This window comes from Balaenoptera borealis, assembly GCF_965194805.1.
Source record: "Balaenoptera borealis genome assembly, chromosome: 5".
Lineage (NCBI taxonomy): Eukaryota > Metazoa > Chordata > Mammalia > Artiodactyla > Balaenopteridae > Balaenoptera > Balaenoptera borealis.
Genome location: NC_138862.1, coordinates 18,782,795 through 18,805,774, shown reverse-complemented (window position 1 = coordinate 18,805,774; position 22,980 = coordinate 18,782,795). Strand labels below are relative to the sequence as shown.

Sequence of the window (22,980 nt, the reverse complement as noted above, 5' to 3'; positions counted from 1 at the left end):
ATACTCCAAAAAAAAAAAAAAAGACAATTTCTAACATTATTACTAGGAGCAAACCTTCTCCTCACCCTCCCCCAAACCCCACTAGTCACGATTCACCTGAACCCCACTCAGAGCAGAGGCCCACAGAGCTCCTGGCAGGCCCTCCACTGCCTGCTCCTCACCACACAACACAGCGCTGCCCGTCTCTTCCTCTACAATGGCCCGAGATGCACCTCCGGAAAGGGTGACATCATTAGAACCTAGCGTCCCCCTTCCTCTCAGATAACATCAGGACACGTCCTGTCACGTTTACATCCCTCTGTCAGCGTGAGAAAGACAAGCTCCTAGAGCACCCTTCAGTGTAGATCTTTAGCTCTGGAAGGCTTTACATATCTAATCTAATTAATTTTCCCAACTTTCCCCACCCCCTTCACTGTGCTCAGTGGAACACAAAGTCTGTCATCAGAAAAGCCCTTTGTACCCTCACCCTCTTTTCATCCCTTTACGTGTTACCCCAGCTCGGAATATAAGGAAGTTCTCCTCCAATTGTGTCTGTTTTCTCAGAGAAGTAACATCGGCTGAGAAATTATCTGCTGAGAGAGAGAAAGGCTGAGGGTTTTTTTCGAGTTTTGAGAAGAGAGAAGAATACATGAGACAGTTATCTCAGGGAGTGAAAGGGAACATTTGCTTCACCTTTCTAATTTAATTAAAATCTGGTTTTCCATGAGAGGACAGCTTCCTCTGCAGCACTATTAAATCAGAGCTATCCTTTTTCTCCCACATCCTACATTTTATGGGACCAGGAGGTATGCAGGCTGTTCCCTGTGATTCAGCCATTTTTAAACAACTAATTTCCCTCCTTAAAAACCTGAGCTTGAAGTCTGTAAGTCTGTTTCTGTTTTGTAAATAAGTTTATTTGTATCATTTCTTTTTAGATTCCACATATCAGCGATATCATATGATATTTCTCTTTCTCTGACTTACTTCAATCAGTACGACAATCTCTAAGTCCATCCAAAAGAACTTATGGTTACCAGGGGGGAAGGGTGGGGGGAAGGGATAGACAGGGGGTTTGGGATTGACATGTACACACTGCTATATCTAAAATAGATAACCAACAAGGACCTACTGTATAGCACAGGGAAATCTGCTCAGTATTCTGTAACAACCTAAATGGGAAAAGAATTTGAAAAAGAATAGATACATGTATATGTATAACTGAATCACTTTGCTGTACACCTGAAACTAACACATTGTTAATCAGCTGTACTCCAATATAAAATTAAAAGTTAAAAACAAAAACAAAAACCTGAGCTTTTTTGTAGCATATGCCATGAGATTCTGCTACTTTCTCCTCCTCCTTGTTATCAATATCTATGGTTCTCTCTACCCCCAAATCTCACTTACTGCAGTTTTAGTATCAAGCGCATTACTCTTCTCTGCATCACGACTTCTGTTATCATTCTAGGTGATTTCAACATCCACTTGCTGAAATAAATTTCTAGCTCCAAGATGGAGCCACTCCTGCCTGGGTTGCCACATCAGCAAACTGAAGCTTAGGTAACTTTCACGTCATTGAAAAGCTCCGCTTGATGAGAAACTCAGTATATCCAGTCAACTAATCCCCAAACGCCAAGCCAACTCTGGGCTCTATACTTAACTTCCTGGTTCCTTCTCACCCCAAACAAGGCTGCCTCCGTGGCCCCAGCCAATCAGATAGTTTCTATTTTTCTCTTCTTCGTTCTTTATTCTTCACCTTATAAAATCTTCCTGCCTTCTGTCCATTTTACTGTTCTCCCCATGAAGACTTTTTGATTCATGAAGCTTGCATCACCTAAATTGTCTTCTTTAATCCGTTTTTAACACATGTAACCCTGCCTCTCAGTCCTTTGGGCCTTTTGCCTTCAAAAATCTGTTTCTCACCCTTACTGTAACCAATTATGGTACCATTTTGTAAATATGACCACCCACTTATCTTTCTAGAATATACATCCCAATACATCTTGGACCTCACCTGGATTTCTGATTTACTGAGGGCATTAAAAAAATTAATTTAAACTGATGTCACCTCTTTCCTGTCTTCATGTCTTTCTTCATTCAGCTTAGATTTATGGTCCATCACAAAAATTATTCCTGTGCATCTATCATCAACTTTCTCATCTCTTTCTCTCCCCATTGCTTGCCAAAGCTCCAGTCCAGCATTTTGGCTACCCCAGATCTGTATCTAGGAGCTTAATATGCTTAGAGCAAAATGCACGGTCATGCTGACTCATCTCAGTTCAAATGCATGACCATATTCTTAAGTGTGGAGGCCCTTGGCATTGCTTGGAAATTGCGCATTAGGCATTTCACCGCCCCTCCACTCTCTGAGATTACCGTTTCATGCTTTTTTCTTTCTCCTTAGCTACAAACACCTCCTCAAGCCACTTGCAGTGTAAGACTTGCTTCTTAGTTCACTAAGAAAATAGATACAATCAGAAGAGACCATCCTCATATCACCAAATCCTTTGAGTGCATGAGTCTTTTCATGTTCAGTATATATACTAATATGGTTGCCCTCAATTGTGAATTCAATGATGCAAATGGAGTTTGGATTCCTTTTTTTTTTCTTAATAAATTTATTTATTTATTTTTGGCTGTGTTGGGTCTTCGTTGCTGCACGCAGGCTTTCTCTAGTTGTGGTGAGCGGGGGCTACTCTTTGTTGTGGTGCGCGGGCTTTTCATTGCAGTGGCTTCTCTTGTTGCAGAGCACGGACTCTAGGTGTGTGGGCTTCAGTAGTTGTGGCGTGCGGCTTCGGTAGTTGTGGCTCACAGGCTGTAGAGCACAGGCTCAGTAATTGTGGCTCACGGGCTTAGTTGCTCCACGGCATGTGGGATCTTCCCGGCCCAGGGCTCGAACCCGTGTCCCCTGCATTGACAGGTGGATTATTAACTACTGAGCCACCAGGGAAGCCCCGTAGTTTCTTAATGAAATATTTCCAAGAGATTTTAAAGAATACAAGCCAGCTATTGTATAGAATGTTCCTCAGCTTGGGTTTGTCAGATAATTTCTCATGTTAAGATTCAGGCTATGAGCTTCCGGCCAGAACACTACACACGTGAAATTGTACGATCTTCAAAGTAACACCCAAAGGTGCAAGATGTACATCTGTCCCTCTTTGTTGATATTAATTTTTACTTCCTCGTCAAGATGTTGTCTGGTTTCTCCACTATGTAGTTACTATTATTCTCCTTGTAACTAATGAGAAATCTGGAGGTAGACAGGTTGAGAGTATGCAAATATCCTGCTCCTCAGCAACGTGTCCCCCAGATTTAGCATCAATTGATGAATCTTGTTCTAAATTTTTCTTATGATGGTTTTAAATGATAATTTTCTTCCAGTTCCACAACTTCTTTCTACATGCATCTTTTGGCATTTTTCTGTTACCAAGAAACTCAGATCCTTCTTCATTGTTTATCTATCTATCTAGCTAGCTAGCTAGCTAGCTAGCTAAATTCATCATCATCATCGTCATCATCTATCTGTCTATTTGTCTATCTATCATCTATCAATCAATCATCGACCTACCTACCTACCTACGATTAGGGACTCAATAATGTACTTCATGGCATTTGATTTTTATATCTTTGCCAGGCCTTTTCTTCTGTTCTTTCTGCATTATTTTCCTTCAGATGTGTGTCATCCACACCCATTTTTAAAAAAGAGTTAATATAATCACTTTCTTTTGTTTATACTGAAGTTCTGGAAAGTAGGGGAAACGTAAGACTTGACAAATAATTCTTGTTTTCACACTGATGGTTTTAAAAATAGTTGTCATTAAACAGGACACAGTTCATGCCACCCAACATGGCAGGAGTAAAAAACTATTTCAAATGGTCACTGTCCAACAATAAGTTGGGTGTGGCAGATTACCTGTTCTTGGTAATCTCCTCCCAGTGCAGAGTAATGTTCGCTGTAGGGTTCCCCACTGAGTGCTTTCACCAAGGGATGAGATAACCTTGACTAAATTATTTTCTACCCATTTATGTGGCCTTCAGGCTGTAGGACTATTCAATAACTTGAGTGATTATTCAATTAGCACAGGGTTAATTAATTAATGTCGGTAAAATTATTTTTTATTTCCATAGATGAAAGATTTTGAAAAGCAGTCAGTACTACTCTGTGTTGTTTCCTGATCCTTTAAGTAAAAGCTTAATTAGGGACTTTGAGAAGGAAATGAGAAATAATCAAGCAAATCATGTTTTCGACGACCTAGTCTTTTGCAGTGAAAATGTTTCCACCATAAGGTTTATGATGTTTTTTGCATTATTCAGTTCCCAGAACAATGCATTTACTGAAAATGCAACATGGTGCTGTGATCTGCCAGTATAAATAATGCTACTAGAATAAAGTTTTTGAAAACCTGTTTCCATGCATGAAATAGAAACCTCAGACCCCAGAAAACACAAGACAACACATTAAAATATTTTGCATTTTCTAGTCTAGTTTTATAAAAAATATTTTAAAAATTAATTTTAACTACATTTTTTGATCAAGAAAAGTGAATCTGGAGCGTTATGTACAGAGTGCTTCTCCTCACCTTCTCTCCAATTAATGCCTCTGTCAGACTCTCCTCTTCTTCTCTTGGGTTATGGATTGGCCAGGTGAAAATAAGGAGATGTGAAGAATAAAAAATAACACCCCCTATTTTTTCCTTATACCATAGTTTTAACATTGTTATACTAACCCTAACGATATTCTTATAAGTTGGAAAGATTCAAAATAGTGAATTGCTTTTGTAGTGAGTAAAAGCTATACATTCCAGGGTGGAATTGAAGGTAAAATTTCTAGGCATTGATATAATTAAATCAGATTTTGTCATGATATTCATTCGTTCAGCCATGTCTGCTGAGTGCCCGTTACATGCCAGTTCCAGTCTTGTATGCTTAGGATTGAGTGGTGAATAAAATTGACAACAATCCCTGCCTCATGGAGCTAATGTTCCAGAAAGAGGGGATAGACAATAAATAATAAACTTAACCATTAGGTGAACAATGTGGTATCTTAGAAGATTAAAAGAAGCACTCTGGACATAAAGTAGAATAAGGAGGATTGGGGTGCTATGGGGGAGGGACACTTTACAATCTTAAGTAGGGTGATCAGGGAAGGCCTCATTCAGAAAGTGACCTTTGACAAAGACTTGAATTAAGTGAGGGAGTCAGTGTTCTAGGCAAACCTAGATAGGAGTGTGCCCTGTATGTTCACAGCACAGCAAGGAAAAAGTGTGAGTGGAGCCAGGTGGCAAGAGGGTGAGTAGAAGGAAGTGAGGTCAGAGAAATAAAAAAGAGGAGCCAATTCATGCATTGCCTTGCAAGCCTTGGTAAAGAATTGGTCTTGTACTTTGGATAAAATGAGAAACCACTGGCTTTAAGTCTTCCCCTGGGGGAAATGGGGAGCCACTGGAAAATTTTGAGCAGAGAAGTGATATGATTTGACATTTAAGCATCTTAAATGTGTTCAGTTTGCTACTGTGTTTGGAATAGACCCCTGGGAGGCACGAGTGGATGCTGGCAGAGCAGTTAGGATGTTTTCACAGGAATGAGTAGGAGAGCTGATGGTGGCTCCCACCAGAGAAGGAACGGTGAGAAGTAGTCAGATACTCTTATATTTGGAAGATGGAGCTGAGAAGTGTTCCTGTTAGATTGCATGTAGATGTCAGGGAAAGAGAGGAGTCCAGGAGGACGCCAAGGTCTTTGGCCTGAGCTGCTGGGAGGCTGGAGATGCCATCAACTGAGATGGTAAATGGTGAGTGGAGGAGGCTTTGGGGGGATGATCAGAAGTACAGCTTTAGACATGTTAAATTTGAGATATATCAATTAGACATCCAAGTGGAGATGTTCAACAGGCAGTGGGATCAAATGAGTCTGAAATTCAGGAAAGAGGTCTGGAAAGGAGATATATAACTTTGGAAAGCATTTAGCATATAAATGGTACTTAATACCATGAGGCCAAATGATAGAACCAAAGAAGTAAGCATTGATACAGGATAGAAGAAGACACAGGAGTGAGCCTTGAAGCACTCTAGCATGGAGATATTGGAGAAGAGGGAGAATGGACAAAAGAGGACAGGGGAAACGATCATGCTCACAGTCATCTGAAATTTGCTCCCTCAAGCTGAAGATGATAGGGAAAGAGTTAAGAGAGGAGAGACGTTACTAGGGGATTGATACTCAGGGCAGACTGGATGTAGAAGCTACCTTATTCCTTTCCTATAGGGACTGAGAGAGAGGACATGAGTATGGATAGAAAATTATCTTCCTAAGGATTTGTTAAATTTAGAACTTGACTCTTTTTTATATAACAAATTATATATATACAGATTGACTTAAAAATGCTATTGAAATCAAGGCAAAATGCAGCACTTTGTTTACGTGTTCAATATATTTATATGTGGAACTTCTAGTAAATTCTCAAGAAATACTTGTCAAATTATTAGTAAATTACCTTTTTGCTGATAATTTTAATATTATATTAAGACTGTTTTCTTTGCATAAGGAGGACACATAAAAACTTTCTTCAATACTTTTTCTCAAGACATACCTACCTATTGAATCAGATGCCAGTTAATTCAGCCATGTAACTTATTCTTTCTCTATAATTGTCAGAACTCACCAGCAAATAGACACAGTGGGTGTGAATTGTCTATTTCTCTTAACTATGGCTGATTGGCAACTGTAGTCAATAAGACAACCACTGAAAATATGAATGTATTCAAATAGGAGGTAGATTTTATTATGTGGATCTAAGTAATCTCCATTGAAAGTTAGAGCTTCAATCTACATTAATTTCGAAATATCCTGCATACTTGGAGATTATTCCAGTGAGAGTCTTCTACCCCAGGAGTACAGCATAACTAACAAATCTGACTCTTCCTTCAGAAAGAGTAAGCAGTTTTGCTTACCAGGGTAGGAGGAGATGGCATTGATGTGGGTGGTCCTGATGACACCCACCCGCGTCCCACGGTTGTTTTTCATGCACATGCAGATACATATGGCAATTCCAGCAATGACCCCCATGATGAATACGATTCCAAATACTATGCCAGCAATTGCTGTGCCCCTAAAAAGGAAAAGCGAAAGAACATTTATTGAAAAGCCTCATAAAGATTCTTCAGCCTTTCAACTATAGTTCCATGACTACATGAGAAGTGCCCCTTTAAACATGTTCTTAAGGATAATGTTAAAAAAGACTCATGTTTTTCAGTTCTTGAAACCATTCCATAAGTTAATAATTTCCTTTGCAGCATTTTCTCTGTTTCTCTTTCAGAAAGCCTATTCTGAAATAAACCTCTGAGGCTCCTGGATAACTTCTCAGATTTTTCCTGTCTCTGTTTTCTTGAACTACTTTCCGGGGAATTTCATTGACTTTATCTTCCAAACTTTTATTGAACTTTTAAATTTCAGCTATCATATTTTTAACTTCCACGTGCTCTATCTTATCCTTTATTGCAACATCTGTTTTATAGTGTCCTTTTTTTGCTTTTATGGATGTAATTTCTTCTATTAATCTCTAACAGTATTCATGACATATTCTTTGAAACTGTCTGTTTTTTGTGTTTCCTCTGTCCTGTCTAGACTCCTTCTTATCGATTGTTTACTTTGATCTGTTTCATGTTTGACATTTTCCTTAAATGTCTGGTGATCCCTGAATCTATTCCTATGTAATAAGCTGCTATTTAGTAATAGCTGGTTGGGAGTTAAGTGTGCAAAGCTAGTATTGGACAGGTGAACGAACCCTGCAGTAAAGGATCAACTGAGGCCAGTTCGCATAGTTTTGTTTTTCTCTGTAGCTGTTCATTTTACTCCTTAAAAGAATCCTCCAGTTTCATACTTGGGGAATCTGAACTGGGCTGCCAGTTTCCTGGAGCCTGGGGTTTTATCCATAAGGGTATGGACTTTCACAAAATCCTCCTGCTTTCAGCTCAGAGAGTCAGTCTCATTCTGCTATGACAGAGGAGGCTTTCAGGTTAAGTCTTCAGTAACAAAATCTTTGTGGTTTAAAAGCATGACTTCTAAAGCCAGACTGCCATGGTTCCAACTGTAGCTGGGTAACCTCGGGCAAGTTGCTCAATGCCCCAGTTTGCTTCTTAATGAAATAAAGGTCAGCTTGGTGCTTATCTGACTCTCCTCCCAAATTTAATGTTATGAAATAACTGTGCTCCTAGATTCATTTGCCACATAAATAAGTTCCTATTCTCAAGTGCTATATGAACATCTATCCTGTACTTTTCTAGGACGGGTTCATAGCTCTCATCCCAAGCCCTTGGGACTAGATGTGTCTCGTAAGTCAGGAATGTTCAGATTTTGAAAAGGGAACGTGCATATACTGTATATTATATGATATTCCCAGGGCCAGCATCCTGAGCATAACACATGTACATTTCTGCAGTAAAGGTAGGAATATTAACTCTCGTGTATTACATAGAAGCTATAAAAAAAGCCCCAGGTTCGTTCAGATTCAGTCTTGCCACCAATTGAGTTGTATAAAACCTTTACTTTTCAGAGTTTTTGAGGACTTCAGAATTGCAGATAAGGGACTGTGGACGTATATTTATACTGTTCAGAAGAGATCGTCTCTCTCTGACTTTTCCCTACTCATTTAAAAAAACAGAATACCATTATGCATTCCAATAGACTCCTTTAAAATATACCCACATGCATTTTAACTTTGTTAGTAAATTATGAAAGTAGAACGTGAGACATATTTGGATGGGCTGCTATTAGCAATTAAAGAATGGCAGAGTCTAGCAGTTCAATAAATATGTCTTTACAAGAAAAAAGATTTATCAAAGGTGATAACTTGAAATTAAAAAAAACTAAAAGTAATCTGGAAACTTCTTTTTTTATTGTAATTTTCAGGTCTAAATAAGACTAAATTGGAGGACTTAATTTATGTTCCAGAAATAATCAATGGTCTAATTATTCAGGTGTAGAGTTTCCAAAGTATGTGTTATGGAAGCTATCAACTTGGGACATATTTATATTCATTAATTCCTTTTTAAATAGAGAAAAGTAAAAAATCAGTCACATTTTGTTTTCTTGTTGGCGGCTTCAGCAAAAGTGCCTGCCCTTGAGGTCAATAATGAGGTTGCAACTAATGTGTTAAATGAGGTTTTTGATTAAATCATGATTTTCATGTCCTTGATCCTTTGATACCCATTAGCAATTGTAAATTAGTTATTTAAGACATGGCAAGTATAAAATTTATAGCATTATTTAGTCTGTTATTAATTTAAAAAATAAGCAGTCACATTCCAGTATATAAATAATTTGGTTTAGTCAACTGTTGGAAAGAGAGAAACTATTAAGTTGAGAAATTTGGCATCATAAAATCCTTGAAAAGATTTATTTAGGGAATGTATTCTTTTTTTGAAAGAATGCATTACAAGGTTTGCACATTTTCTCTTCTCTAAACCTCTATTTCAAAATAATTATAGATTCAGAGAGGTCCTGTGTATCCTTCACCCAGTTTCCCCCAATGGTTACACCTTAGGTAACTAAAGTACAACATTAAAACCAGGAAATTGGCATTGGTATAAAGTGTGTGTACAGTTCTATGTCATTTTAACACGTGCATAGATCCATGCAACCAGTTCAGCAAGCAAGGTACTATACCATCACCCCAAAATATTTCCCTGGGCTCCTCCTTTACAGTCATATCCAACCTCCACCACCATCAATAACCCCTGACACCATTCATCTGTTCTCCATTTCTATAATTTTGTCATTTCAAGAATGTTATACAAATGGAATCACATAGTACATGACTTTCTGAAATGCTCTTTTTTCACTCAGCATTATGTCCTTGGAAGCCATACTGGCTTTTCTGTATAGCAATACATTCCTTTTTATTACTGTGTAGTATTCCATGGTATAGATATAACACAGTTTGTTTAACCATTACTTCTTATAGGACATTCTGTTTACTTCCAGTTTTGGCTTTTCCATTTATAAAGCTGCCATGAACAATCTTGTACTGGTTTTTATGTGGACATAAGTATTCATTTCTCTGGAATAATTGTCCAGGAGTAGGATTGCTAGGATATATAAGCATATGTTCTATTTTAAAAGAAATTGCCAAACTATTTTCCAGAGTGACTGTACTATTTTACATTCCTACCAGCAGTATAGGAGAGATCCAGTTTCTATACATCCTTGCCAGCATTTGATATTGTCATTATTTTTTATTTTAGCTGTTTTAATGGGTGTACAGTGCTTTCTCTTTGTAATATTAATTTACATTTCCCTCAAGCTAGTGAACATTTTTTCATGAACTGATTTGCCATTTATATGTCTTCTTCAGTGAAATGTTTCATATCTTTTACTCATGTTCTAATTGAATTATTTGTGTTTTTACTGTTGAACTTTTGAGAGTTCTTTGTAAATTCTAGATATGAGATTCCCTTATCAGATAAGTAGTTTGTAAATATTTTCTCCCAGACTGTAGCTTGTCTTTTCGTCCTCTTAACAGTCTTTTGCAAGAGTAAAAGTTTTTCATTTTAATGAAGTCCAACTTATCAATATTTTCTTTTATGAACTGTGCTTTTGTTGTCATGTCTAAGAACTCTTCACCAACCCCTAGTTACTGAAGGTTTTCTCCTATGTTTCCCTCTAAAAGATTTATAGTTTTATGTTTGACATTTAAATCTATCATCCATTTTGACTTAATTTTGTGTATGGTGTCAGGTTTAGATCGAGTTTCATTTATTTTGCCCGTTGATAGCCAACTGCTCTGGCACATTTATTGAAGACACTATCCTTCTTTCATTGCACTGCTTTTGCACCTTTGTCAAAAATAAGTTGGCCATGCTGTCTGGGAGTATTTTTGGGTTCTGCATATTTTCTTGTTGTTGGATAGGGTGTTTTATAAATGTTGAGTAGATTCTGTTGGTTGATGATATTGTTCAGTTCTTCTATATCCTGTTGATTTTCTATCTAGTTTTACTAATTGTTGGTGAGGGATGCTGAAGTTTCCAACTATAATTTTGGATTTGTTTGTTATTTCTTTCAGTTCTATCAGTTTTGTTCCATATATTTTGCAGCTTGTCTGTTCTGTCTAGGCTCCGCACTTGACCTGTGCTGATAGACGTTGGGATGAGGATGTATTTTTTTTTTTTTTCTTATGGTGTTGGGTTATAGTCAAATTAGTTAAACTGTTACATTCTCAAAGTTTTCTGTTTTGCTAGGCTGTCTCTTTCTGGGGACTTTGGCTGCAGAGATCAGGCCTTTGTTGGGGTTTTCACTGTCTGCTCCTATTGGTGTTTATGGGTTGCCAGCTTCTTTATCTACAAACCTGGGAGAAATGAGGCAAAAAGAAAACCCAGGGAGCTCACTGTCATGTTGTTCTTCAGCCCACGAAGTTCCTAGCTGCTCTGCCTTCTTCTCTTCACCTTTAAGAATTTTCTTGTTTGTTTTATATATAATATTTAGGGTTTTAAAGTTGTACACAGAGGGAGGAATAGGGAAATGTACGTCTACTCTGAAAAAATAAAATATTGCAATAAATGGTATTGTTTAAAATTGTAAAGTGATTTTTTAAAGCATAATATAAAAACAGTTTTATAGAAGAGATGAAAAATGTGATGAATATCCTTAAAAACATAGTTGGGTTTTTAGGGAAAAACATTGCCATTGATCTACATATGTATAGCTCCTCTGATTTTGAACCTTTTCCTATACATATTAAAAGCACTCAAAAATCTTTAATAAATACACAGATTAAGCTAACCTTACCCACAATTATTAAACTGTTAGGAACTATCATCACCCACAAAATTCTTTCTCTGTAATGAAAGTATTTCCTAAAGGCATGTGTTAATTCCCTATTCAAATGAAACCTGAAAGGGCATTTTTCTTGGAAGAAGAACGAAATATAACTTCTTTTTGATGTTAATTCTTTCTTTTTTTTTTTTTTTTTAAATCCTGTTTTTTTTTTTTTTTAATATTTTATTTATTTATTTATTTATGGCTGTGTTGGGTCTTCGTTTCTGTGCGAGGGCCCTCTCCAGTTGCGGCAAGTGGGGGCCATTCTTCATCGCGGTGCGCGGGCCTCTCACTATCGCGGCCTCTCTTGTTGCGGAGCACAGGCTCCAGACGCGCAGGCTCAGTAGCTGTGGCTCACGGGCTTAGTCGCTCCGCGGCATGTGGGATCTTCCCAGACCAGGGCTCGAACCCGTGTCCCCTGCATTGGCAGGCAGATTCTCAACCACTGCGCCACCAGGGAAGCCCAATTCTTTCTTTTTTAACTGCTGATATTTTGGACTATAAAGCATAATTCCTGTAAATGTATACGCAAAGAGAAATTTCTGTTTTCAGGAGGCTACTGCAACACCTTTTATGAATTCTACAATTTCACAAGTAATTATCTTTTCGTGCCTTTAATAATTTTGTGTGAGCTCAGTTCTAAACAAAAGCATTTAGTTTTTTGGTTACATACAAGAATCACCAGACAAAAAATCCAAGGTTATATAAACAAATTATTCTTTTAAACTATCCATTATAATTATTTATTATAGTGAATGACTTTTTTTGGTCAATTTTTAGTCCAAGGGTAGGCAATCTATGGCCATGGGCCAAATGGGGCCCACAAGTTGTTTCAGTAAATAAGGTTTAATCAGAACAAAGCCAAACACATTTGTTTACCTGTTGTTTGACCGCTTTGGTGCTATAATGTCAAAGATGAGTAGTTGTGACAGAGACCACATGGTCACAAAGCCTAAAATATTTACCATCTTGCTCTTTGTAGAAAAAGTACTGAAATCTGATTTATTTCACTTGTGAAAAAATTAATGCTGCCTTTCCCTAGATGACGTTTTCTAAAACATTACGTCAATAATGATATTGTAACAAAGCAAGTGGTAGCACAGGCCAGACAATTTGTACTGAAAAGTCTAACATTTAATGGTATTTGGAAGCTCTTTTAATTCCATTAATGAGAAACTCACAAGAGTTACAAGGTCTGAATATTCTTTTGATTGCCACTACTAATATTGTTTACTCTAGTACATTTCTGATGCTATTTCGATACAAAACTTACTCATGTTTTGTGGTATAATGAAAAATAAATATTTAGTCTTTGCCCCAAGATCCTGGCACAAAGCTTTTAAAACCCTTAGAATCTCTGAAGTGATTAAAGTGTCTTTTGTATGCTAATGAGATGACTGGTGTTTGGGGGCCCCTAGATAACTTTAACAGGGGGACTGGTCTCCAGAAAGACCAAAGCATAATTAGAGGGTTGGAACTTTCAGTCCCACTTCTGACCTCCAGAGATTGGGGCAGGGCTGGAGGCTGAGTTAATCAACAATGGTCAGTGAGTTAATCAACAATGGTCAGTGATTTAATCAATCGTGCCTACACAAGGATACCGCCATAACAACCCCTACATGATGGGGTTCAGAGAACTTCCAGGTTGATGGACACATCATGGTGCCAGGAGAGTGGAGCACCTGGAGAGGGCATAGCAGGTCTGAAAGCTCCATGGCCCTCCCCACATACATTGCCTTATGTATCGCTTCTACTTGACTGTTCCTGAGTTGTATCCTTTATAATCTAACTGGTAATAGTAAGTAAAGCATTTTTCTGAGTCCTATGAGTTATTCTAACAATTAGTCAAACTTGAAGGAAGGGGTAGGGGGGATCCCTGACTTTGTAGTCAAGTTGCATGGATGTGTGTATAACCTGGGGACTCAATACTTGTGACTGGCATCCTAAATAAGGGCAGTCTTATGGGACCGAACCGTTACACCTGTGGAGTCTGACACTCTCTACAGGTAGTGTGCGTCAGAATTAAATTGAACTGTAGGACACCCAGCTGATATGAGAATTGGTTGGTGTCAAGAGGAAAGACACCCCACAGGCTTTCTTCTCTGTTCTCCAAAAATCTTTGTGGACACATCTAAGTATCAGTGTGTATTGTTTAGCTCCATGGATGGTTTTTGACCATTTGCAGATAATAAAAAAATTTTGAACAAAATTATGGATTGAAATGTGTACCAAAATGAGACTTTATAATCAAGATATTAAATGTACTTGTAGTGGCTTTAATATACTATGAAACCGGGGTTTATAACAAGGCTCAGAGACAATATATTTCATTCTATAAATAGCTTTTCATAAGTAAAAAAGATTCTGATAATGTTGCAATTGTTACAATAATATTTACAACACATTTTAACCTTGGTACTGCTATACAGCAACCTAAAAATACAGATACCTTGACATGGTTTTACTATTAATTGATGTTTAACGTAAAGAGTAAGTAGGCAAAGAATGCCATTAGATTATTCCTCTTCTTTCTCTGACATGACCAATCTACAAATGCATTTTATACAAAGGACTTATGAATATTCCATGCAATAATTTAATAACATGTCTCTATTAAATAGGAAAAAAAGGCCACAGAGATATTTGATGCCTACATAAGATGCAGGAAGAATTATAGAATATTTCCATTAGGAGAAACTTTTCAAATGAACATAAGAGTTTTTAAGAAGTACATTAAGTGAGAAAACTTTTAGAAAGAGTTTTCTGGAATAACTGCCTACAATTTCAAAAGAATAAACTTAAAATGAGTTCATTTACTATTAGAATGAAAAATAAGTCATAAATGCAGCAAAAGCATTTTATCTTTCTATTAAAGAGGAAATATTAAATAATCCCATATATTTATAATCATAAGTGATTAATTAAAGCAATGAAAAAATATCATTTCAACTGTAGGGCTGAAAGGAAAAAGCACACATGAGAAAAATAAAACTTGGCAAAATTCTTCTTCAGACTCTTTCATTAGCTCAATAATTGTTCTTTCAGCCAGTGCATTAAAATATGTAATACAATATTTTCATGCTCAAAATCTTCAAAACCCATATTTTATTCTACACCTATTCACAATTTATAAAGTCTATAACTTTAGCAAAACTCTTACCGGCTTAATTTAAAAATGATGCATTTTCCTCATTGTTGCTTTAATAAATCAATACAGAAGAGTAAGAATAGAAAAACAAGCTCAATGGAGTATGGTTTTTAATATGGAGAGTATTTAGTTCCGTCACTTAAATGAATAATAGTAGGTCCCCAGAACTAAATATATCTATATCTGTATCTATATCTGAACCTGTATCTATCTCTACCTATTTATCTACATATACATTTATATATATATCAAATAAGATGACTATAACTTCAAGTGGTTAAATTATTGCTAAATATTGTTGCAATTCCATGTGTTAAATGCATATGAAGAGTAGAAACACCAATCCATGTGATTTTCCTAATAAGTCTATATTACTTGCAAAAAAATCCTGTAAAATTCAGATATGTTAAAGATGTTTATTTTGCCTTTTTTTTTTCATTTTAGTCCTTCTGTCTAATAACATCATTCAACATATCTTCATCCTTGGGGCTTTATAGGTAACTTTTCTGTAGTCCTCAGAATAATAAAATTAGAAACTAATTTTTCTCTAAATGTTTAAATTTACTTCATTTACTGACTCAGGGATTTTTGTCCCTTCCTCCTTATCTTACCCTCCATCCTGCTTTCTGAAATGTGGGTGCGGTGGCTGAGCTCTCGTCTCCATGTAGGACCATGAGGATAGTCCACCTAGAGATGCAGGAGGTATGAATTTGATGGAGCATGCATCCCTAACAGCTACATGGAGATGCTATATCACTCCCAAGTTGCCTATCTCTAGGTTTCCTTTACATGAGACACAAACACCCTGTTTTTTAAAAAGTTTATTAAAACCTCTGTTATTTTAGTTTAAGTGTGTGTGTGAGAGAAAGCTACACTGCTTGACCTAATCTTACCTAATACAACTTCTTTGCTACAATAAGCACACTGAGTAAACAAAAAGAAATATTTCATGTGGAAATAGTTCTAAGCAGCGCACAGGTACTCTGAGATCCCTGGGAAAAGGTTCCAGAAAAGCATACCAGAACCAAGAAAGCATGAGACTGCATTCAACTTCTATTAAATTGAGATCACTTATCTTCCATCTTAGGTAGAGTTAAACTTGTATGATTCAGTGAAAGACCTTCAGAAAATCCCTACGTTGCCTAGATGTCAAAGAGGTATACAAAATGAGAATAAAAAATGGTCTTGAATGTGCTGTGAACGCTAGGGTGACCTGCACGATAACGCATTATCACTGGAGTGCGATAGTAAATGATTTGACTGATGAAGAAAGCAAGAATAACTCAAGCCAAAGAGTACCCTTTGAGAATTGGTTGGTTTGCCCTTATCTCCACTGATCAAATTTTCTGAACAAGTTATGTTAGATTCCTATGTTAGATTCGTAAAGTGAGTTCAATGAAGATCAAATGCATATAATAAAATAATATTAATATTAATAATATCAATTAAATGTTTTTCCATATATATATATGATCATATATGAATATATTTAACTGTAATTTAGAAAAACAGGAATCTGAGTGAAGATTCCCTGAACTATATTACTTGACATAGTCTGTATACTGTGTGCATTCCAAATGTCATGATCTGATTAGCTGTCAGTATAGCCTTGAGATAGCACAGCGTAACATAGTGTAAGTCAAAATTTAAATTCAGTCACTCTAGTTACAGAAGTTTCCAGAAACGTTTCTTGCAATATTCACAAATGTGATTCATTTCATTGTTTATTTAACAACAATATTTGGAAAAGTAGTATTGACCCACACTTAAATTGGTTGAAGTTTCCAGTTATGGCCTTGAGATGTTTGATTTATTCCTCAGTCATTATGCTTGTAATTTTAAACAGCTATCGCTAGATAATTAACAGTCATCACTTTATTCATGAAATATATATCGGTTATCTACCATGTGCTAGGCACTATTCTGGGTGCTGGGATGCAAAGTTGAGTGATACATGGTACCTGTCTTCAAGGATTTTAGAGGCATGTATGGCATACTAAACAAAAAGAGAGATTTTGAAAGGCCACTATCTCCAGGCATAGAAGACTAAGTCCATAAAATAATTTAAAAATTTGATCATACTCAGCAAAAGAGAACATTTTTTAAAAAAATGAATGTAATAAACTCAAGAGAATAGTAGTGATTTCTTAATACTTCTTACTTGCATATAATAGTTTTTTGAACCAGAGGATGCTTTTGTGAAATAGAATTCAACCCACTTGTTTTGCAGCTGAAAAAATCAAATCCATGAGAGGCTAAAATAACGATCTTCTAGTTAGTTTCGTGGTAAAGAATAGAGCTCAGCGATCCTAATTTTCACCCCAGAGCTGTTTATATGGCAGTGGACTGCCTTGCTCATATTCTTTCATCTACTCACCAAACATTTATAGAGTCTATCTGCTGTGCCAGACACTCTCGTGAGCACGAGGCATATAAAGATGAACAAAGTCTCCTTAGGAAGCAGAGAAGAGGAGAGAAAGGATTCCTGGAATGTTGGGGAAATTGAAACCTTGAGACCTGATGACTGATTGAATTGGGTAGTAAATGAGAGGCAGGAGTGCGGAATATCTTCCATGTGGATGATTGCCCCTTGCTGTACCATATACAGTCCATAAAAATGTCTTGAAATGAAGAATAAATGAGACATGGAATCATAAACTAGATTTAAGTGGGTACAGGCAGAAGGCAAGCCACACAGGTTTCCTTGCCTTCTGCCTTCTAAACCTAAAAATTTCCCAATTACTTCTAGACTTACATTTATAATGCTTTGGCACAGTTCACCCTTTGAAGTGACCTTTGCTGAAACTTCACACTGAGCTAATTACCTTAACTTGCTTATGATGTTTACTTTAGACAGGACTTTCTTCTTTTTCTTCCTGTACCTTTTTATCGTATTTTAAGTAGAAAAATAATCACAAACCCGTTTTGTTTTTTTTTAACACTAACTCTAAGGATTTCTATTAAAAATCCATTTGTTGAGATTTAAGTCCTGAGAGCATGTAAGATTTAAGAGACTGAATCTGATTATGAAAATCAGAACCCTCAGAATAATCCGATTTCCTTTCCATTGACTCCAGCATGGAGAGTTTCAAATAAATATGGAGGCTTATATAATTATTGATCTGGCAGAACAGCAACTACCTTTTAGGCCTAGACATTTGAAAATTTAATAAGTTTCCCATAGGACTGGGGTAGAGGTTGTAAACCTTTCCAGATTAACTGCTGAAACAGGTAACAGACCTTGATGATGTAATAGATCCCTGGCAGTGAGACCATGGGCCACCAAATACAGTATTTTCACATGTGGCTCCGTCAACCGCTAGACTATACATTACAAGGTAGCCAGCCCACTCAGACAACTGTGGTCCTCTTCCCAGACCCTAGCAAGTCCCATCCTCTGCCGAGACAAACCTGCAACTGACCACCATCTGCGGGAAGGTCTCCATTCTACTTCTGCCAATGATTTGCTCACTTCTGACATTTATTATCTGCACACAACTCTGTCAGGCTGGGGCTGCCCAGACCCAAGAGAGGCTGCCTGATCTCACCTCTCTGAAAGTCTTGTTCACAGCCTCATCTGCACCAGCCTAATGTGGTTGATCAGAATGGTCACACTTTGGCTGCCTCATAGAATCTAGCCTCACACTCACTTTAATGATTCTTAAAGTCATTCACAAGCAATACATCCTCATCACAGCTAATCAGATCATGACATTTGGAATCCACCCAGTATACAGAGTATGTCAAGTAATATAGTTCAGGGAATCTTCACTCAGATTCTTGTTTTCCTAAATTAAAATTAAATATGTTCATATACGATCATATATATCTGGAAAAAACATTTAATTGCTACTATTAATATTACTATTATTATATGCATTTGATCTTCATTGAACTCATTTTACAAATAACATAGGAATTGGACATTTGTTCAGAAAATTTGATGAGTGGAGATAAGTGCAAACCAACCAGTTCTCAAAGGGGACTTTTTGGCTTGAGTTATTCTTGCTTTCTTCATCAATCAAATAGCTACAAACAGTTTCTGAGTTTTATGCTGTATAATTATCCATGAGAGGAAAACTGATTTCAATCATGTCTCATTACAGTAGATTCAATCCCAGAGAAGGAATGTGAATGGCTCAGGTGGGGTTGGGGACCCTCCTATAGAACAGTCCACTTGGCCAAGGCCAAGAATACCATGATTAGCCCAGCTTGGGTCAAATGCCTGTCCCCAGACCTGCTCTATGTAACCAATGCAGAAACACGTGGGGGAAATAGAGGTGGTCAATTCAGGAGCAGAGGCAAGAATTTGGCAAACAATGGCACAGTCATCCACACACAAGATAACTTTGTATAGTTGACATTAGGATTCTAAGCCCAAGTCTGAGTTTACGTCTGTAATCTGGGATTATAAAGAATGAAGAAATCCATAATTCAAAAAGAGTCATGTACCACAATGTTCATTGCAGCTCTATTTACAATAGCCAGGACATGGAAGCAACCTAAGTGTCCATCAACAGATGAATGGATAAAGAAGATGTGGCACATATATACAATGGACTATTACTCAGCCATAAAAAGAAACGAAATTGAGTTATTTGTAGTGAGGTGGATGGACCTGGAGTCTGTCATACAGAGTGAAGTAAGTCAGAAAGAGAAAAACAAATACCGTATGCTAACGCACATATATGGAATCTAAAAAAAAAAAAAAATGGTTCTGAGGAACCTAGGGGGCAGGACAGGAATAAGGACGCAGACGTAGAGAATGGACTTGAGGACACGGGGAGGGGGAAGGGTAAGCTGGGACGAAGTGAGAGAGTGGCATGGACTTATATACACTACCAAATGTAAAATAGATAGCTAGTGGGAAGCGGCCGCATAGCACAGGGAGATCAGCTCAGTGCTTTGTGACCACCTAGAGAGGTGGGATAGGGAAGGTGGGAGGGAGATGCAAGAGGGAGGAGATATGGGGATATATGTATATATATAGCTGATTCACTTGGTTATAAAGCAGAAACTAACACGCCATTGTAAAGCAATTATACTCCAATAAAGATGTTAAAAAAAAAAAAGAATGAAGGACAGATAGATAGAGACAAATCTCAGTTCTGTTCATCCTTCACCTAAATATATATGTGGTACCAGAAAGTCAGGAAAGTAACTTTAGACAAATACAGAGGTTTGGGACTCTAAGGATTTCTAGTGGCCATGTTTGAAAGACCTTATTTCAAAGAATCTTAAATTATATAACACTAAACATATTTGAGTATTTCCTAGATATATGTTAGCGTTTCAAGGAAGACAGAGCCTGGGGAAGACACATTTGCACGTATGTAAATAATTATAATGCACAGCATTGGTTGCAAACAGGGGAAGCATGGAGTAAGTTCTATGACAGCAGAGGATAGCAAATGTGTGAGTGTGTGTGTGAGTAGAGATGGGTGTGTGTGAGAATGTATATCACTGAAAGAAGGTGCAGGTGTATATACATGTTTGGGGGGTGCTTGAAGATGGATGGATTCCTGAAGGAGGTAACCCCTTCTGAATCTTAAAGGAACATGAGGAATTAATCAATGGAGATTGAGGGGATTAGAGCAGAAACACATTTAAGATCAAAGGAACAAGGTATAAATGCCATAGGAATGTAAGATACTGTGACATGTTTAAAGGACCATGAAAAATTGAGAGTTGCTGAAATAGAAAAAACGCAGATGAGGCTGGAGGAAAAGCAGGGGTTTGGGGGGGCAATTAGGAGGATCTTCAATAACACTGTAAAGAACTTGACCTTTTTATTGGAATTAATGGAAAAATAAGTGAAAACCTGCAAGCATGGGTCAATCTAAGAGTAACGTGAAGAGTGGATTTAATGGGTACCAGGCTGTACCCAAGTGGTCCTATTGAAAGACCATTGTAATTATCTGGGCAAAACGTGGTGAAAGACTGAACCTGACAATGAAAGTGGGGCAGGGGAGAAGGTGGGGAGGAGGGAGTTCAAAAACTCAGAACATATAACATGGAAGGTAAAGTTATCGGTGCCTTCAGGTCATCAGATTCAAACTCCTAAAAGCTTATTATAACTCTGTGCTATCCACAGGCATGCAAAGCTCTTGGACGCTCCCAGCACTTAAAAGTCACTAAGTCTGGAGGCATCTTTTCCATTACTGAATAATTCCCTGTAACTGTGGGACACTTCCGTAGATTTAGTTCACCAGATCTCTTATCTCTCTCAAAGAAGGGACCTCTGCAGAGGGAAAGCTCTGACCTTTCGTAGGAAAGAAGGGAAGTGTCAGGCCCAGAAGGTGTCAGAGGGCAGGAGATAAACTTTGCTTACCCTTGTTGTCTACTGGTCTGATTTCAACCAAGTGTGTTTTCCAAAAATGAGTATGTTTATAAAAAGCATATATACTCTTTAATATTGCATTACGTAAACTTTTAGCATAATGAGCATGCATAGATAGGAGGTTTGTTTTATTTGTCTAATCAGTGAACTCTTAATTGCCCTTCTCTGAAATGCATGTCCTTAAACCTCTGTAAAACATAAATTAAAAATAATAGTCTTTGAGTTATTCTTAGATTGCTTCATGCAGTCTGATCTTCCGATCCAAGTCTTTGTGCAGTTAGAATCTTAATTGGATCAGATGATGCCCGATGTCCCCTCCAGCTCCCCAGTACCACAACTAATTAGCAGAAATTCCACTTTAATAATACAGCTGCTGCAGTAACAAGAAAGGAAAGCAAAGCAGAGGTGGAAATCTCGACCTAATGAACACTGAAGAAAGATTAGAAGCAAGTTAAAATTCAGTGTGATAATTAATTACAGTCCAAGAAAATGAATATTGGCTAACTGTAATTTAAGCTATATTTATTCATACAAGTCTCTTCCACAACATCACCTCCAATTCTGAGATAGAAAGAGAATACCTCTTCTCAATAATTCTTATCTCATTTATTGTCAGTATAAGCAACAATCTCAAGTCTGTGGAGATGTAAAAATCATCAAGGTAGTATTCAGTATTTTAAGTGAGTAATTATAACTGCATGCACTCATGCATATTATCAAGCCAACTCTTTATTAATTATTTCTACTTTGGAAAGTCATAGTTTTGTCTCAAAGATCTTGGCAAAAATAGCTATACCATGACACAACAGTTGTGGAAGATATTTTACATGATTTTTCTAAATAGAATAAAAGATTAAAAAATCAGATGGATTCTTGCAATTTTAGGAGCAGCTATTATGATGTGCTTGAATGTTTCACTGTATTCTTTGAAATTCCAGTGGGCCAGGGAGCTACTCACTCTTATAGCCATGCAACATACAGAGAGGGAATTATGCCCGGTTTGAACCACTAGAGTGGTATTACATCAGTATTGTCTCTTTTTAGGCAGACTTCATCCTGTTGCATCTAATAGTACAGTTAAAATTTAGGAGGAATGGCCCAAAAAATGACAGTTCTCTTACTGGGGAGAAGATAACTAGCCAACATAAGCTGTGTAGTCTGGTGGGATGAGGTAAACAGTAGTTACTTAAGTAACTTATATTACCTGTGTGGATGGACAGACTAGCAAATTACAGTGTGGGTCATCACCATAAAGTCAAGATTCTTCTGACCAAATTACTGCAGACTGGGCAGAGAGGTGGATCCAACAAGAAGAAACACAGAAACAGAGAATTAAGGGGGTCATAATCTTTAATTCCACAGGTCCATCTAAGGCAGGTGAGTGCTGGCAGCAGCGTTGCTGTGGAGACAGTAAGAGCTACCTGCTCCTCTACATTTCCCAGCTGTCCATACATCTTGGAAGGGAGGGGCTGTGTGACTAATTCTCCCCAACAGAATACTGAAGGAAGAGATGCGTCACTTCCTGTCAAGATCGGTTAAGAGGTGGTGTTCCTTCCTCACCTCCTTTCACTACCCCAGCCTGGGTGGCTGGAAGCAAAGGATTCTGGGATGATGAGTCCACTATATGGAAGGAGGCGGAGTCCCTGAGCCATGGCGTCAGGGAGAGCCACACAGGTGAGCTGCTGATGTGATCAAAAAATAATATGGCGTT

General features: G+C 37.5%; 2 protein-coding genes and 1 long non-coding RNA gene across 9 annotated transcripts in view; 1 reads left to right on the top strand and 2 right to left on the bottom strand.

The window, feature by feature from the left end:
- LOC309628744 overlaps window positions 1–22,980 on the bottom strand; it is a 157,551-nt gene that overhangs the window by 22,243 nt on the left and 112,328 nt on the right. The gene's annotated exons all lie outside the window — the stretch shown is intronic.
- The window catches only part of CYYR1 (cysteine and tyrosine rich 1), a 137,739-nt gene that overhangs the window by 9,429 nt on the left and 105,330 nt on the right, over window positions 1–22,980 (bottom strand). For 2 of the 3 annotated variants that reach the window (XM_082391992.1, XM_082391994.1), the window contains one exon: window positions 6,921–7,078. In XM_082391992.1, the coding sequence (XP_082248118.1) occupies window positions 6,921–7,078 (158 nt within the window). Of the gene's footprint in view, window positions 1–4,559; window positions 4,603–6,920; window positions 7,079–22,980 lie in introns of all 3 variants that reach the window. The other variant, XM_082391993.1, reaches the window with a different exon arrangement.
- Window positions 1–22,980, top strand: part of LOC309628709 (uncharacterized protein) — a 309,465-nt gene that overhangs the window by 261,909 nt on the left and 24,576 nt on the right. Inside the window, exon 3 of one of the 5 annotated variants that reach the window (XR_014244641.1) lies at window positions 1,448–1,539. The exons of the other annotated variants lie outside the window; for them this stretch is intronic. The gene's annotated coding sequence lies outside the window, so the exon portion shown is untranslated. The remainder of the gene's footprint in view (window positions 1–1,447; window positions 1,540–22,980) is intronic. 5 annotated transcript variants of the gene reach the window in all.